Raw genomic sequence first — 16464 nt, forward strand, 5'->3', positions numbered from 1 at the left:
AATGCTGAAAATTTAACCTGTCTCCTCACTCCTGCCAGGTAAGTGCTCTACCACAGAGCTGTGTGCTTTTGCTCCAGCCCTTAACTCTGAGAGCTAAAGAAAAAGTGTGTAGTAAACTGAAAGTAAGGTTTAAGGCAAGAGAATACAAATTAAATAGTCAACTCCTGTGTCTATTATCAATTTTTATAGCTCTCTTTGTGGTTGTATTGGTCAAATTTCTATAACTATAAATACCTAAGGCTGGATCATATGCAAAGAAAAGAGATTTGTCTTAAAATTGGATATTCAAAAAAGACAGCGGTACCAAAATTTTAAAGTTCTGGTGCAGGTCTCTGGTTGCATCTCATGGAAGGAATGTATGCAACAAGGAGAGATTTGATTGTGGGCAGGAAGCCAAAGAGGGAGGAAGGAGGTGCCAGGCTTACTACCATACCCAACTGAATTAAGTGTGTGTGTGTGTGTGTGTGTGTGTGTGTGTGTGTGTGTGTAATACACTGATGTAAAATGACTATAGTATTTGTTTTGAGACAGGGTTTCTCTGTGTAGGCCAGAGAATGTCCTGGAAGTCACTTTGTAGAGGAGGTTGGCTACATACACTCACAGAGATCTGCATGTCTCTGCCTCCCAGATGCTAAGATTAAAAGCCTTTGCACCACACTTGGCTGTAATTTTTATTTTGTTTTATTGTATGGATGTTTTTCCTGAATGTATGCATCTCATCCTCTGGAGCTAGGACACGTTTTTTTGGTTTTTGTTTGTTTGTTTTAATATTTATTTATTTATCTTGGTTTTTTTTTTTTAAAGATTTATTTATTTATGTATACGAGTACACTGTAGCTTTCTTCAGACACACCAGATCCCATTAGAGATGGTTGTGAGCCACCATTTGGTTGCTGGGATTTGAACTCAGGACCTCTGGAAGAGCAGTCAGTGCTCTTAACCGCTGAGCCATCTCTCCAGCCCGCTAGGACAGTTTTGAGCTGCCATGAGTATGGGAATTGAACCCAGGTCCTTTGCAAGAATAGCACTGGGCTAAATCTCTAGCTCCCTTTGCCATGTTTAAATCTTTTTTTTTAATTATTATTTATTTAAAAATATGGAACATTGCACGGATTTGTGTGTCATCCTTGTGCAAGGACCATGCTGATCTTCTCTGTATCGTTCCAGTTTTAGTGTATGTGCTGCCGAAGCAAGCACTGTTTAAGTCTTTTAATACATAAAATTTAAGATGCTAGGCAGTTTGCCCAGATAGATCTGTTTTGGAGAAGTAGAGGAAAGACTTTGGTTGTGCCAAACATCTCCCTTAGCTTTCTCTAGAGGGTAGAGGATGAAGTATTGTGACATATATTCACAGCAGCCTCGTCTTAGCCTGGATTACCTGGTTTATTCGTGATAGCCTGAAGCCTTTGAGAACTAGAAGAATGTAAGTCTTGAACAATGTAAGTCGTGGCACTGAGTATGTCTTGTGTTTGACATTTCCTATGCAGGCTTTTTCAGGGATTTATTCAGTGATGGCCACTCCGAGTTCCTAAAAGCAGCCAGCAACTTGAGAGATAACTACCGATTTGCACACACCAACGTTGAATCTCTGGTGAAGGAGTACGATGATAATGGAGAGTAAGTGACTGAATAGAGGCATCTAACACAGCAAATACGTGTTGTGCTAGATACACTTGCTATAAAATATATAAAGTTGGGAGGGTTTTCTCCTCTTGTGGGCTGAGTGGTAGTAATAGAAAAAAACTAAAGGGGCTGGAAGATTTGGTTTCAAGCACCCACATCAGGCGGCTCACAGCTACATATAATGATTTCGTGGGCTCTGGTACGCTTCTGGCTTCTGTGGGACAAGTCACAAGAAAAGCCTTCATAGAAAGTAGTTAACCTTCTTTTGAGAAAGGATCTTGCTGTAGATCAAGCTGGACTTGAACTTTCATCGGTCCTGTGCCAGTGGACTATACCCAGTGAGGAGGGGATTCTTAGTAGATGAGCTTTTCCAGGTAGAGTGTGGCAGTTGAATGAGAATTTATTCTAAAGCTTAGGAAATAGCTCATCAGTGAAGTGTTTGCTGTGTACCCACATAAAAAGCCTGATCATATTGGTGTATATCTGCTTTGTTTTTATTTATTTTTTATGGTAGAGTTTCTGTGTGTAGTCCTGGCTGTCTTTGAACTTACTCTATAGACCAGACTGGTCTCGAATTCAGAAGTCTGCCTCTACCTCTTGAGGGCCAGGATTAAAGATGTGAGCCACAAAACAATATCAGAAAAACTTTTTACCGACATTTACTGTCAAGTGTGGTACCAGGGACATTTGGGCAACATAACACTAAACTGGCTTACCACCTTAATTTTGAGTGTAATCATTGGGTATTAAGGATGTAATCTTATGTTGAAATTTAAGAGCCCATAATTCTAATGTTAGTTTCACTATTAATTTTAAAGATATTGGACCAAGTAGCAATCTAATCCTTCAGGCTTTATTGGTTTTGTTTAAAAGGGAGTTAAGAATAGGTAATGAATTTATCTTTTTCTTAAGGCTACGTTTATTATATAATTTTTTATTATTACTGTTATTAGTGTGTGTGTGTGTGTGTGTGTGTGTGTGTGTGTGTGTGTGTGTGTGTGTGTTTGCCTCTATATATCTCTGTGTGCTGTGTGTATGCCTACTATCCAGGAAGGTGCTAAGACTCTGTGGGTGCTGGGAATTGAACCTGGGTTCTATGCCAAGAACAAATGCTCTTAGCTATCAAGCCAAGTCTCAAGCCTACATATTTCTAATTTTTGTTTATTATTTTTAACTTAATTTTGGGGTTTTTTTTCCCCCTGAAACAGAATTTCTCACTGTAACAGAGCCCTGGCTGTCCTAGACTCCCCTTATAGAACAAGCTGGCCTCTGCCTCCTAAGTGCTGTCACCATGACTCCAATTTTATTTTTAAGATAGAGGCATGCTATATAGCTGTTGCTACCCTAGAATTTAGCTTACAGCCTCTGCTGATCTTGCCTTGCAAATACTGATGTTACAGGTGTCTAAGACCACATGGGTCTAACTTCAAAATCTTAAAAAAATCAGGAAGAAACTAGTTCATCGTATCCTAGTTAAGGTATATTGTATGAGGCCCTCCTCTAGCCTCTGTATGTATCAGGCATACAGGTCACACACAGATACTACTTTTGGTTCTTTTTTTCGGAGCTGGGGACCGAACCCAGGGCCTTGTGCTTCCTAGGCAAGCGCTCTACCACTGAGCTAAATCCCCAACCCCCAGATACTACTTTTTAAAGGGGGTGGGATTTATTTACAGTTGGAAAGACTGACACAGGCAACTGGTCTACATAGCAAAGGCTATATAGTCAGAGGATTGTCTTTAAAAAAAAAAAAAAAAACTGTGTTATAATATTTATGTGTAGTGTTTTGCCTGCATGTGTGTTCATGGACCATGTGCATGTGTGGCCCTTAGAAGTCAGAGTCGCCTGGAACTGGCCTTAGATTGTTATTAGCCTCCATTTGGGTGGAAGCCAGGTCTTCTAGAATCACAGCCAGTGCTATTAGTAATTGCTGAGCCATCTCTCCAGCCATACACATATTTGTTTGTTTATTAAAAGGTAGTTTGAACCCAAGACAGACAAGCACTCTGAACTACATCCAGATGTTCTGAACAGAATCTGCCTATCGCGATCCTGCTGCCTCTACGTCCCAAATGCAGTGTTACAATGCCTATCTTGTCTGAGTTTTTTCTTTTTTGATGTAGGGGCTCCCTATGTTGCTTTGACTAAGTAGACTAAGCTGGCCCCAAATTCATAGAGGTCCATTCACCTCTGTGTTCTAACTGCTGAGATTAAAGGTGTCTGGTTTATCCTGAGCTTTAAATGAAATGAGAGGCAATTCTGGTGTTTATTGCTAAGGCACTTTTTGGTTTTTTGCTTCTGTTTTAAGGGGGATTACTATATTTCGTCCATTACATCTTGCTAACAAATTTGAAGACAAAATTGTGGCATATACTGAAAAGAAAATGACCAGTGGCAAAATCAAGAAGTTTATTCAGGAAAGCATGTGAGTACCTCTCTCCTGGTCTGGTCTTTCTTTCCTTTTGATTTGTTTACTTCAGCCACTCACCAGGCTGTTTGGGGTTAAATAAAACCCATACAAGGGTTAATAATTTTGCTACATAATATTAAACCTCTAATGTGTGAACCCATTAACCCTTACAGTAGTCCTGTATGTTGCAGTACTTGTATTAAATGTTGATAATGACTTCTTACAAATGTTGTCACATTGATAATTCTAGTATACAGCTAGAAAATGACAAAGCTAATGGATTACTCTATTTCAGTTTTGGTCTCTGTCCTCATATGACAGAAGATAATAAAGATTTGATACAAGGCAAGGACTTACTCACGGCTTACTATGATGTGGACTATGAAAAGAATACTAAAGGTTCTAACTACTGGAGAAACAGGTAATAAAAACCATGTTTTTTGGGGTTGGGGATTTAGCTCAGTGGTAGAGCGCTTGCCTATGCAAGCGCAAAGGCCCTGGGTTCGGTCCCCAGCTCGAAAAAAAAAAAAAAAAAAAAAACCATGTTTTTCTTTTGTGTAAACATGTTTAACTGTTAACAGTTCTAACTGTCTTGTTACCCTGGTTGTAAGATGAAAATGGAAAGGTAATGTGGCTTATAGTTGATACAGTGGTTGCCTAGCCAAGCACCATGTGAGTGCACGCATACACGTGCCCACATACATGTACCCACATGCACATGGATAGGCCAAAAGACTTGCCTATTGTTCTCCTACCTTGGAGTCCTTGGAATCAGACTCAGGTTGTCAGGCTGAGTCATCTCACCAGCCCTAGCACCATGTTAAGAACAAAAACTGGTGTGATGGCACAGGCTGTGGTGTAAGCACTGAGAGACAGGCAGGGAAGGACAACCAGAAGTCAAAGGTTACCCGTGCTGTAGGCTGGATTAGGGGCTAGCCTCACTGCATAAGAGTCTGTCCTTTAAATAAGTTGGGGGTGGAGGGTGGAAAGGAACACATGGCTCCAAAAGCTGCATTTAAAGCCATAGAACAAGTCTCGTACACTAGTCACAGAATCTTCTGGGTATGAACTCTGTGCCCGTTGTACTACAGGCTATAATGCAAGGTGTACGTATGCCTGATGTATGATGCACTTCAAACATTTTGCCCTCTTGCTTACAAATTCCCTGAGTGCATTTTACCCTTACAAATAAATGCCCTTTGTAGTTCAGTTTTTATGCTTACAAGAGATGTTACTGTTACATAGTATAGGAAAATTCCTATCAAATGGGTTGGGAACCACACCAGCCTAACAGTGAAGCTCACTAAGCCACCAAACGGTAACAGAATTGGTAACCTGATACTATAACTTCTGGCTAATTCCAGAAGGCTGAATGGATCATAGAACTCTCTGTTTTCTAGCTTCCTGCTAGCTTGATGATGCAGACCTTTGATCTTAGCACTCCGTGAGTTTAATGCGGGCCTGTCTACACAGTGAGCTCCAAGACAGTCAGGCAGTCAGGACAAAAAAAAAAAGAAAAGAAAAAAAAAACAAGCAAGCTTCATCACATTATTATGTTGTCAAGATTCAAATATTTTCCGTATTTACTCCTCACAGGGTCATGATGGTGGCAAAGACATTCCTTGATGCTGGACACAAACTCAGCTTTGCTGTAGCTAGCCGTAAAACCTTTAGCCATGAATTGTCTGACTTTGGCTTAGAAAGCACTACTGGAGAGATTCCTGTTGTGGCTATCAGAACTGCTAAAGGAGAGAAGTTTGTCATGCAGGAGGAGTTCTCGTAAGTTACTGCTTAGCGTTGGTTCAGGATTTAACTTAGAAAGAGTGATATTGGAGTTGGGGGAGAAGTCTTCCAGTCAAGACCTGTGATTCTCATTTTTCTCAGCTGAGGTACTTTGAAAGATTATGACTTCTTCAGACTAACAAAAGGGTTGCAGCTTGGAATTCTTACATACTTACTTTATTGGAAATAGTGGGTAGAGGCTGGGCATAGTGATCTTGCTCTTGTAATCACAGCATGCACTTGGATGGTGGAACCAGGAGAAAAGGATTGAGAGTTCTAGTCAGATTCTGTCTGTCCTTTGCAGGCGGGATGGCAAGGCTCTTGAGCGGTTCCTGCAGGAATACTTTGATGGCAACTTGAAGAGATACCTGAAGTCTGAACCTATCCCCGAGACCAACGAAGGACCTGTCAAGGTGTGTTGCGTGAGGTCTCACCACCTGATAACTGATAGACCTATACAAAAACCGTATTGACCTTTGTTGGTCTTTAATGTTGGGACTCAAACCTTTATTAAACCTCACTGAGCTATATCCCGAGCAAAGAAAATCATTGCAGACAGACAGGTTCAGTGGGTGGCTTAGTGGGAAAAATACTTGTTGCAGAAGCCTAAACATCTGTTGAATCCTCCCTTGATCCCATCATGTAACAATGGAAGGAGAAAATAAACCTTAAAACCTCCACATTTATGCAGATGTAAACACAAGTAATTTTTAAACCGGGGCTGGAGATACGGCTCAGCAATTAAGAGCACAGGCTGCCCTTCCAGAGGTCCTGAGTTCAAATCTCAGCAACCACATGGTGGCTCACAACCATCTGTAATGGGATCCAATGTGTTCTTCTGGTGTGCATAGTCAGGGTACTCATATACATAAAATAAATAAATCTTTAAAAATGTATTATTTAAAAACAAGGAAACCACTAGGTAGCATTTGGTTTTGTTTTGGTTTTTTTGTTTTTTTGTTTTTTTTTTTTTTTTTTTTTGGTTTTTTAAAAATGTGATTTCTGAACATGGTTTGACAGCGAGAGGTGTGAGGGTAAGTTGGATCAAGGGGAATAACAACTTGTTTAAGAATGTTATACTGGGGGTGGGCCCTCATGGGAGTTTATGGACAGGAAACCAGGAAGGAGAATAACATTTAAAATGTAAGTAAATTTTTTTTTTTTTTTTTTAACTTGAGTATTTCTTATGTACATTTCGAGTGTTATTCCCTTTCCCGGTTTCGGCAAACATCCCTTCCCTCCCCCTTCCTTATGGGTGTTCCCCTCCCCACCCTCCCCATTGCCTCCCCCCCGTAAGTAAATTTAAAATGTAAGAAATATATCTAAGGGTTGGGGTTTAGCTCAGTGGTAGAGCACTTGCCTAGGAAGCATAAGGCCCTGGGTTCGATCCCGGCTCCAAAAAAAAACCAAAAAAAAAAAATATATCTAATAAAATTTAAAAAAAAGAATGTTGTGATACAAGCTGGGGTGAGTTAACCCAGAATAGTCACATCTTGTGGGTTTATTTTTCAGTGTTCTTAGAATTAATGAGTCTCCTGTGTTATCTAGGTTGTGGTAGCAGAAAGTTTTGATGACATAGTGAATGCTGAAGATAAGGATGTGCTGATCGAATTTTATGCTCCTTGGTGTGGCCACTGTAAGAATCTGGAACCCAAGTATAAAGAGCTGGGAGAAAAAGTAAGTCTGAACCCTCTTCTGAATATAAAATGGAAGTTTATATACATATTAAGTGTAGACTTCATTAGTTACTAAATACTGGTATTTTTTCCACAACTATTTGTTTACACACATGCTCTTGACTGCCCCCTAGTGTCTATAGCATATAGAGACGTTCACAGAGAGCCAGCTAAACATACCTTCATAAAGTTTTTCATTTTAAAATGCTTGGGAGTTTTGCACTTGTAATGCAATACAAGCCAGGTAGTTTTAAAGGTGACTATGTGTAGTCTTTGTGTTTTGTTTTGAGATGGTGTAAAATCAAGAGCAGCCTGCGTATGTACTCAGCTTCCCACGTGGAGGACCAGGCTGGCCTTATATATAGTCTTCTGTGAGAGTCAGTATAGAAAGAGAAGCTAGGAGGTTAGGAACTAAGCCTGTGTTCATCTCCTTTAGGCAAACTCACACAGGTATTATAAAAGGCTGGAATTGTCTTAAGTCAAGTCAACAAGTACCTGTTAGTAAAAGCTTTAACGGGCTGGTTTCAAACTCTGAAATCTTTCTGCTTTTACCTCTGAAGTGTTAGGATAAAGGCATGGGCTACCAGGCCAGGGTTGATAGCAAATATTTTGGCTAGCCTGAGACTTGTGACAATCTGGCTTCTGTTTCCAAGTGTAGGAGTCTGTGCACATACTCAGGCATGTTTATCTGAGGTAGAGTTTCATGTGATGGCTTAGGCCAACCTGGAATTTGTGGCAATACCTCTGCCTCAGCTCCTTCAGCTCTGGAATTACAGATAATAAGTTCTTTGTTGTTGTTTTAATTAACAGCTCAGCAAAGACCCAAATATTGTCATAGCCAAGATGGATGCCACAGCCAATGATGTGCCTTCTCCATATGAAGTCAAGGGGTAAGTTGATTAAAAAGCTGGGGAGGGGGCTAAGGTGGAATTTATTTTGTTGCCTAGGCTGGCATCAAACTTCTGGATTTAGACTAACATAGCCTCAGCCACTTGTAGCCTCCAAGAAACTATTTCCTTATTGAACATAGTTTGGAGAGATGAATTTCTTAGATTTCTTTAATGAGTGATCCCAAAATTACTCCCAGAAATCTCTCATAATTTGACTATAATGTAGACACCATAGAGAGTAGCATCTGGTCAGATTAGAAACCAGAAATAAAAATGATTCTATAACACTATTGGGCAGGCATATGTTAGTAATACTAGGAGACCCAATTGTTGAACTCGTGCCCTTTTTTTTCTAGTTTTCCTACCATCTACTTCTCACCAGCCAACAAGAAGCTAACTCCAAAGAAGTATGAAGTAAGTGCATTGTCCTGTGTCCCCAAAGTACACACAGACACATGTACGCACACACTGTATAGATGCATGGCGGTGGTACTTGTGGTTGTTGTTCTTCCTTCTTCCTCCTTCTTCCTCCTCTTCTTCCTCCTCCTCCTCCTCCTCCTCCTTTTTTTTTCCTGTGGAAGAGCAGCCAGTGAGAGCTCTTAACCACTTATCCAATCTTTGTAGTCCTGATACCTAGATCTTTTATTGGCTTGTTTATTTTCATTGTATTTGTTACAGTGGATATGTGTGTGAAAGTCAGATGGCAACTTTAGGGAGTCAGTTTTCTCCTACCATTTGAGATCTTGGGATAAAATCTACTGAGCCGTCTTACTGACCCTTAACTACTAGTGTTCTTTAGAATGTTAAAATAACTTTTCTTTTTTCAGGGTGGCCGTGAATTAAATGATTTTATCAGCTATCTACAACGAGAAGCTACAAACCCTCCTATAATTCAAGAAGAAAAACCTAAGAAGAAGAAGAAGGCACAAGAGGACCTCTAAAGCAACAGCCAAATGCACCACTTTATAAAAGGACTCTTACACCAGAGAAAGCAAAACCATCAGAGAGGACAGAATGGATATACTCTGAATCCTGTTAAATTTTCTCTAAACTGTTTCTTAGCTGCACTGTTTGAAAATACCAGGACCAGTTTATGTTTGTGGTTTGGGGAGAAAATTATTTGTGTTGGGAAGAATGTGGTAGGGGTGGGGGGAATTGAGTTGGGGGGTTATTTTCTAATTTTTTTTGTACATTTGGAACAGTGACAATAAATGTGCCCCCTTTATACTGTCGGGTTTTTTTCCCCTCATGGAATGGAGAATCAGGGTCTTCAAACTGTTATTATAGATAGAAGTGTTTCAATACTTGTAGCTAAGCCAGATATGTTAACACCTGTAATCCCAACACATGGGAGGTACAGCAAGAGAGCTAATGTTCAAGGCCATCCTTGGCTACATAGCAGGTTTGAGGCTAGCATCTTAAGTTGTTTTTATCTTAAAAACAAAACCCTGCTATGCTGATTCCTGTAACTTCAAACTGAATAGGTCCAGTTACCGTCTCTAAATCTTCTAATTTCTTAGTTTCCTTCTGTAGCCCAAGCTGTCCTTGAACTTGTGACAGTCCTCCTTCCCCAGCCCCCAGGTACTGAGATTACAGTTGTTTCTGGCTTCATTTGTGGCCTAAAGATGAATGCTGCTATTCTTGTCACACCAGCCAAGCTGTCTGCATGCTCATGCCTCATGAGGATGGTTCTCTGCCCAGAGTGCCCTGTGTGAATGACAGCAGTTCCATCCAGTTTTAGGAATTATTGACACTGCTGGGTGCAGCTCTCCCCAGATCCTTGGGTGTAGCCATTTTCCTCCAGTGAAACAGGGAAACTTGTATCATCACTGGCAAGAACAAGAGCCTACAGAAGTCTGTTTTCTTTTGGATGGATTAGAGTATTGCACTCTTTTTATAGCTAAATCAGAATCTTGTCCATAATTGTAGCTTTCAACCCTGGATAGTTCTAGGTGGATAACTAGTTCTAGGTGATTCTTTTTTTACTATAGTCCATTTAAATATGTTTTTGGTAAAGCTTGATAACAAAATAGAGATCTGGATCATATTCAGTACTGTCGTGGGCGGTGGAAGGTAGTGTTGTCTAGTAGTGTACATGTGCCTAGCCTGTATGAGCACAATAAAGATGACTGGTTCATAACACTTGGCTGGAACATGGGGATCCAGTCTTTCAGAGAGTCTCAAAGGTAGTTCAGATAGACAGCACTTCCTTGGATGATTAAGGCTAATGATCACACAAAAGACACAGAAGCAATCAGTTTTAATTTTTCAGTCATGTTACATCTAGGTACACTGTAAGTCCAGTGAGCTCCACCACCAGAAGTTCTCATTCCTGCAAGGCAACTTTACTAAACTTGCTTGCTTGCCTAACATTCTCAAGGTTAACCTGGAAATGTCACTTTTCAGGATCTGAAAATGACTTAGCTAAAATAAAGTTGAAGAAGCCAAGCGTCTCCTACTTTCCTAGTCCCCTGGGCACAGCTGAGGAGATGATACCATGCCCACACCCTAAAAAATTACGGCAACATCAAAAATCAACCTGCAAGAACCTAGCATGGCTCTCCTGCCACCGTGGATATAAGAAACACAGATGGGCTCCATCTTTCAGCTGTTTGGTTCATCACTGGGGAAGGAAGGGTCAAGCCCTCTGGACAGTTTCAGCTGCCCCTGTTCTTTTCCTCAAATTCCAGGATGAGACCTTTAATGTGGGACAGTTTCTCATGCAGGTACTCACAGCGCCGCTTCTCCTCGCTGTAACTGGGATACCGCTGCAGAGAAAAAGCACCCTTGTCAAAAAGTAAAGTGGCTTCTACCTTACCACCTCTGGGCTCACAGCCTTCTTACCTTTCTGAACTTTTTATACTCCTGGACTATCTTGTCTTCTAGCACCTGAAACACAGTGACACTGAATCAAAACAGGAGGCAGAGGGAAAGAGGATAAAGTAAGGAATGGGAGTAACTTCTGCTTTCATTCTACCAACTATTTACAACAGTTTGCTTGTTACTTTGCTTAGTCACTAAACATCCATGTTTAGTAGTTAGCAGGATGACAATCCTGCCTTTACCTTGTGCTCTGGAGTTCCTCGCTGAAGTCTCTTGATCTCTGCCCCCAGCTCTGTGAACCTCTGGCTTGCAGCCCCGACACGGGCGTGCAGAATGCGGTATTCAGCATAGTCGGTCTCAAAGTCCTGCTCGTAGGCCTGCTGCTGCTCTGCACTGTGGATGGCGCTGTATTGCCTGCCAGGGGTGTGACACCTTCAATTTCATTGTCCCTAAAAGCACTTGGCTGTTCACATGTACAGACTACGAGATTAGAAATGTGGGGAACTCACAGGAGATAATCTGGTACCTCCTCAGGGCTTGGGGATTCAGAAGCTAGGAAGGAAGCAAGAAAACAAGTAATTCTTGGTCTTTTTCCACTGGTATTTACCTTCCTCTCATCAATTCACCTGATTGAACTGAGAGACTCTGCTCCAGCCTGGAATCTCCATCTGCATCTTGCCCCCAGTCTTGTTCCTCTGGTGAGTCCTGATTTGATAGTCCTTGTAGTGGACTTGAGGCTAGAGGCAGAGCTCTGGGCCTTTTTTCCTCTGGTTCTTCAGTGGTTATAGGTGCTGAACGTTTCTATTAGAAAAAAAAATTACCGGGGTTGGGGATTTAGCTCAGTGGTAGAGTGCTTGCCTAGCAAGCACAAGGCCCTGGGTTCAGTCCCCAGCTCCGAAAAAAGAAAAAAAAAAAATTACATATAGCAAACAGCAAGCTAGGAGGTAGGTTCTTTGGTCAAAAACTGCTATCCCGGGCTGGAGAGATGGCTCAGAGGTTAAGAGCACTGTCTGCTCTTCCAGAGGTCCTGAGTTCAATTCCGAGCAACCACACAACCACATGGTGGCTCGCAACCATCTATAATCAGACCTGGTGCCCTCTTCTGGCCTTCAGGCATACATGCAGGCAGAAAGCTGTATGATGTATACATAATAAATAAATGTTTAAAGAAAAAAAAAAGACATTTGCTTAAAAAAAAAAAAAAAAAAAAACCTGCTATCCCAGCCACTCCGAAGTTTAAGTGTTAGTCCAACTGGTGGATGTGCAGGAGTGCACACAGTGAAAGATACAGGGTGTCCTTCATTACTTTCTGCCTTACTCTTAAGGTCTCTCACTAAATCTAAAGCTGTTCTTCCTAGGCTGGCTGACCAGCAAGGTCCTAGAATCTACATGTTTCTGTTTCTCGTAGTGGAGTTAGAGACACAGGGAACACTGCCCAGCCTTTACATAGGTGTTGGGGTTTCAGATTCAATCCAGACCCTATGCACCTACTTGATAGGCCATCTCCCCAGCCTTTTATTTTGTTTTGTTTTGTTTGCGACCAGTCCTTAGGTAGGTAGTCCAAGCTAGTCTCATACTTACTCATTAAGCTGTGCATCACAGCATAGCCTTCTCCTCCTATCTCTGAAGACCTTCTGAGAATATAGGCATGAGCCAGGTTTTATGCTGGATCAGTACTGTATGAATCCAAGATTCACCCTACCTTTTAAACTACTCTTTGAAAAAGCTCTCGCCTCTCTGGACATCTCAGCACTCAGAAAGCAGGGACAGGTGAATCTATGAGTTTGGGGCCAGCCTGTTCTACATAAGGAGTTCCAGGCATGCCAGGATTACACAGTGAGAAACAGACTCCAAAAAGAGACTAAAGTCCTTGCTTACCTTGTCCAGGCGTTTCTGGCTAGCAGAGGAAGGCAGTGGCTGATCAGGCTCTCTGTTTGAAAGGTAAGTGTGGTTTCTAGGATTTTTGGAAGGAATGGGAGAGACCAGGGTGAGAGCTGGGCATATATATCTTATTACAGAAATGTAAGGGTAGAGAGGAGACCCAGTCTGTCCCAGTACCTCACTTCCCACTGTGCCATGGGCTCACTGGAGGATCCTGGGAGTGACTGTTCATGGTTGCTTGCCAGTGGGTCAGACACCTGTCAGGGGACGTTGTAGGAAAACTTGGCTCCCTGGACCTGGGTGTCCCATCTTATGTTGACTACTTGCTGTTTCTGGTCTTACCTCTTGTAGTGCCATCTGGGGATGGCCTTCAGGTTCATCTTCGCTGTCCTGCCAGCTCTCAGACTCTCTGGTACCTTCAGTCAGGTGTTCCTGAGCTAACAGTGGAGCTGGGATCGTATCCATGGCTGCCCAAATAGTAAGTCGCTCTCTCAGTGAGCCCAGGCAGTGGAGACAGTTAGGCCCAGATCTTGAGAGTGGGAAAAACAATAGAAAAATGAGTTGGCAATCTTCTGAATACTTCTTCCCATTTCCTGCAAACTTCTCTTACCTGTTGTCTGTTTTTCCTTACCTGCCTAAGCGTTGGTACACAAGGTCCAAGCCACCACCCTCTTGGCCACACTGGGATACTATGAAGGAGAAGAGGCAGGACCATCCAGGACCTGGGAGCCTTAGATACTGGGGTAGGAGATGGTAAGCCCAGTTAAGCCGGCCCCCTTCCTCGTACCCATGCCGCTCCTCCCCAAACAAGTGTAAGACTGAAGACAAATCCCCAAGGGGCTCGTTAGCACACCAGGTGCAGCTGGGTCAGAGTTCCCCCAAGAGGCTGAGACCGCACAGTCTCCTGGGACCACAGCCCCACATCCTCATAGGGTTTAGTTCTTATAACTTGCTCAGACTGTGACCACTGGCAAGCTCCAGCCCAGAGCGCACCTTCCTGGAGCCCACGCGTATGCTTCTTCACCCCCAACCTCCCTCACACATCCGGCCGGCACTTACCCCTCGTTGGCCTTGGAAAGCGATCACTGGCCGTACCTGCAGGAAGAGCCCAAACACCATCTGAGCACAAAGAACGCAAAGTCCCCAGGATCCGGGCTGGGGACACCTGCCTGGCGGGCTTCACTCGAGGGGTTTTAGGAGGAATGGAATCTGAGAAAGCCGCACCTCCCCAAGTCCCTTCTCCTGCATAGCCTACGGAGGCCAAGGTCCGGTTGGTCCGGAAGGAAAGAAGGGGCCCGGGACCAGCCGCACCTGTTGCTGCTGACACTCTTGTAGTGCCCGCAGCGCCGCCTCGTTGAGTCTTAGCATCAGGAGGCTGGTTCGAGCAGCAGGGGTGAAGAGGAGCCGCATTTTCCCACTCAGAGCTTCCTGGGTCCCCTCCATGGTGCCAAAGTCGCGCACATGCAGATCTGGGACCACAGGCGAGGGCCACCTCTACCTTGCAAGCCTAGGCTGGCACTCCCGCCCTCCGGGTCTTCCCCGCCCTCCACCATAACCCCACCCCCGGCACCGCCCCAAAGCTTTCCTAGTCTCCTGGGCCGTACCTCGCTCACCTCAGCTGCTGGCCAGGACCCAAGCGGTTTCTTCTTGGTTTGACTTGGGCAGCATTGGGCACTACGAGGAGCTATCCAGGTCTAGGGAGAAAGGATCTGCTTCCAGGGTCTGACCCGTCACTCAGAATCCCTTGTTCTGCCTCAGTTTCCCCAGTTTTCCCACTCTGGGTTTAAAATCGCGGTCTCTAAGTAAAAGCTGAAAATGAAAACACTTGAGGGTTTCAGTCTCACAGGGGAGGGGATCGAGACTGGTTGATAGGCGGATTGAGTCATTTATGCCTCCGAGTCCCCGAAGTACCTAGGAGACCAGAGGATGGCAGACCTCAAGAGGGACCAGTGCAATGCTTTTCTTTTTTCGCCCGTGGTGCTGCGTATGCTGAGCAGGATCCTAATCTAGTTTCTAAAAGGGACTTGGTGAGGCTGTAAGGCCAGGTGGGTGGGTGCCTCAGCAGACAAGGAAGCCTGGCTGTCTGGGACTGGAGACAAGCCTATCGGTGGATGGAAGTGTGGGGCGTAGTTTGTGGCAAAAATTAAAAGTAATAAATAGATAGATAGATAGATAGATAAATAAATAAATAAACAAATAAATAAATAAATGCAAGGCAGAAAGCCACAACTCACTCCCAGGTGTCACCTCGTGGCATAATAAACATAAGGGAAAGTGTCGAAACCGACAGCTGGCTCCTGCAAAAGGTACTCTCCCCTCCTCGTTATTTTGTTGTTTCTTTTAGACAGGTTTTCATTCGCTGAACTCACTAGCAATTCTCCTGCCTATATTTTTCCAAGTGCTGGGATTACAACAAGTGTTAGCCTCTACTCTTGACTAGAGGTGCCTGGTTGCTGAGTAGGGCTACAGATCCTATTGCTTTGAGATCCCAGGACAAATCTCAGATCAGTGATCAGTGTTTCCTGTCTCTATTTGTTCTTATTTGGTTGTTTCTCAGAATCCTTTATCTCCTTTTTCTTAACTGGGATCTCTGTTAAATTGTGTGTGTGTGTGTGTATGTGTGTGTGTAATTCCAAGTGATTTTAATGCTGTTCATCTCAAAACAAATAATTTGTCAAAACCCATTGAACGGGTTGGGGATTTAGCTCAGTGGTAGAGCGCTTGCCTAGGAAGCTCAAGGCCCTGGGTTCGGTCCCCAGCTCCGGAAAAAAAAAAAAGAACCCCCCCCCCAAAAAAAAACCCCATTGAACAATACACTCAGAACGACATGTAGGGAAATATTTGCAGTAATGTTGATTTTAAAATCTTGGCAACAAGTTGCTAACAGCAACCACAGATACATTTACCTACCCATTGGGCCATACTGTTTCTGTGGAGGACAATTTATTAATTTTATAAGTAGTTGTAACCCTCTATTTTTCTTTCTACCTTTTCTTTTCTTCTCTTTCTTCTCTTCATTTTAGAATCAGGGATTCTCTATGTAGCCCTGGCTGCTCTGGAACTCATTCTGTAGAACAGACTGGCCCCAAACTTAAGGATCTGCCTGTCTCTACCTCCCAAAAGCTAGAATTAAAGGCTTGAGTCACCACGACTGGTTTAGTGGTTATAAAGTCATGGCCTGGGCTTTCTTTTCTTAGATGATAACTGGGACCTTTTGTAGGATTTTCCTAAATTTAAACTTAAAGGAGAGACCAGGGCCTGAGGCTCAAGCCTGCAGGTAGAATGCTTGCCTGGTATGCACGAATCCCTTGGTTTGCTTCCCCAGAGCATGCATACACACACTTGTACATGCACACATGCACACATGCACACATGAATT

General features: G+C 43.1%; 2 protein-coding genes and 1 non-coding gene across 4 annotated transcripts in view; 1 reads left to right on the forward strand and 2 right to left on the reverse strand.

Annotated features, from left to right (window-relative positions):
* Positions 1 to 10829, forward strand: part of Pdia3 (protein disulfide isomerase family A member 3) — a 24750-nt gene extending 13921 nt beyond the window's left edge. The window contains exons 5-13 of the mRNA XM_032904061.1: positions 1488 to 1617; positions 3932 to 4048; positions 4329 to 4454; positions 5630 to 5812; positions 6120 to 6228; positions 7364 to 7492; positions 8302 to 8381; positions 8738 to 8795; positions 9209 to 10829. Coding sequence (XP_032759952.1) covers positions 1488 to 1617; positions 3932 to 4048; positions 4329 to 4454; positions 5630 to 5812; positions 6120 to 6228; positions 7364 to 7492; positions 8302 to 8381; positions 8738 to 8795; positions 9209 to 9322 — 1046 coding nt within the window. The 3' untranslated portion in view covers positions 9323 to 10829. The remainder of the gene's footprint in view (positions 1 to 1487; positions 1618 to 3931; positions 4049 to 4328; positions 4455 to 5629; positions 5813 to 6119; positions 6229 to 7363; positions 7493 to 8301; positions 8382 to 8737; positions 8796 to 9208) is intronic.
* LOC116902460 lies at positions 1091 to 1197 on the reverse strand. Its single transcript, XR_004388079.1, has one exon. It is a non-coding gene; the product is annotated as a U6 spliceosomal RNA (small nuclear RNA).
* Positions 10627 to 14618, reverse strand: Ell3 (elongation factor for RNA polymerase II 3). Of its 2 annotated transcripts, none has more exons than XM_032904059.1 (11): positions 14397 to 14618; positions 14145 to 14180; positions 13717 to 13823; positions 13428 to 13614; positions 13263 to 13342; positions 13083 to 13158; positions 11831 to 12005; positions 11714 to 11756; positions 11447 to 11618; positions 11226 to 11270; positions 10627 to 11149 (listed from the first exon to the last, which is right to left on the reverse strand). In XM_032904059.1, the coding sequence occupies exons 1-11, from the start codon at positions 14526 to 14528 to the stop codon at positions 11039 to 11041; spliced, it is 1164 nt and encodes a 387-aa protein (XP_032759950.1). In that variant the 5' UTR covers positions 14529 to 14618; the 3' UTR covers positions 10627 to 11038. The 2 variants fall into 2 exon arrangements, with proteins under 2 accessions (XP_032759950.1, XP_032759949.1); XM_032904058.1 differs by having other exon boundaries at positions 10628 to 11167.
* Positions 14619 to 16464: the final 1846 nt, after the last annotated feature.

This window comes from Rattus rattus, chromosome 5, assembly GCF_011064425.1.
Source record: "Rattus rattus isolate New Zealand chromosome 5, Rrattus_CSIRO_v1, whole genome shotgun sequence".
Lineage (NCBI taxonomy): Eukaryota > Metazoa > Chordata > Mammalia > Rodentia > Muridae > Rattus > Rattus rattus.

Coding starts and splice junctions, on each gene's coding strand:
- Ell3 (XM_032904058.1), bottom strand. CDS start 14,528: ATGGAGGGGACCCAGGAAGCTCTGAGTGGGAAAATGCGGCTCCTCTTC. Junction 14,181..14,396: donor AAGAGTGTCAGCAGCAACAG/GTGCGGCTGGTC, acceptor CTCTTCCTGCAG/GTACGGCCAGTGATCGCTTT. Junction 11,168..11,225: donor AGTATAAAAAGTTCAGAAAG/GTAAGAAGGCTG, acceptor CTTTTTGACAAG/GGTGCTTTTTCTCTGCAGCG.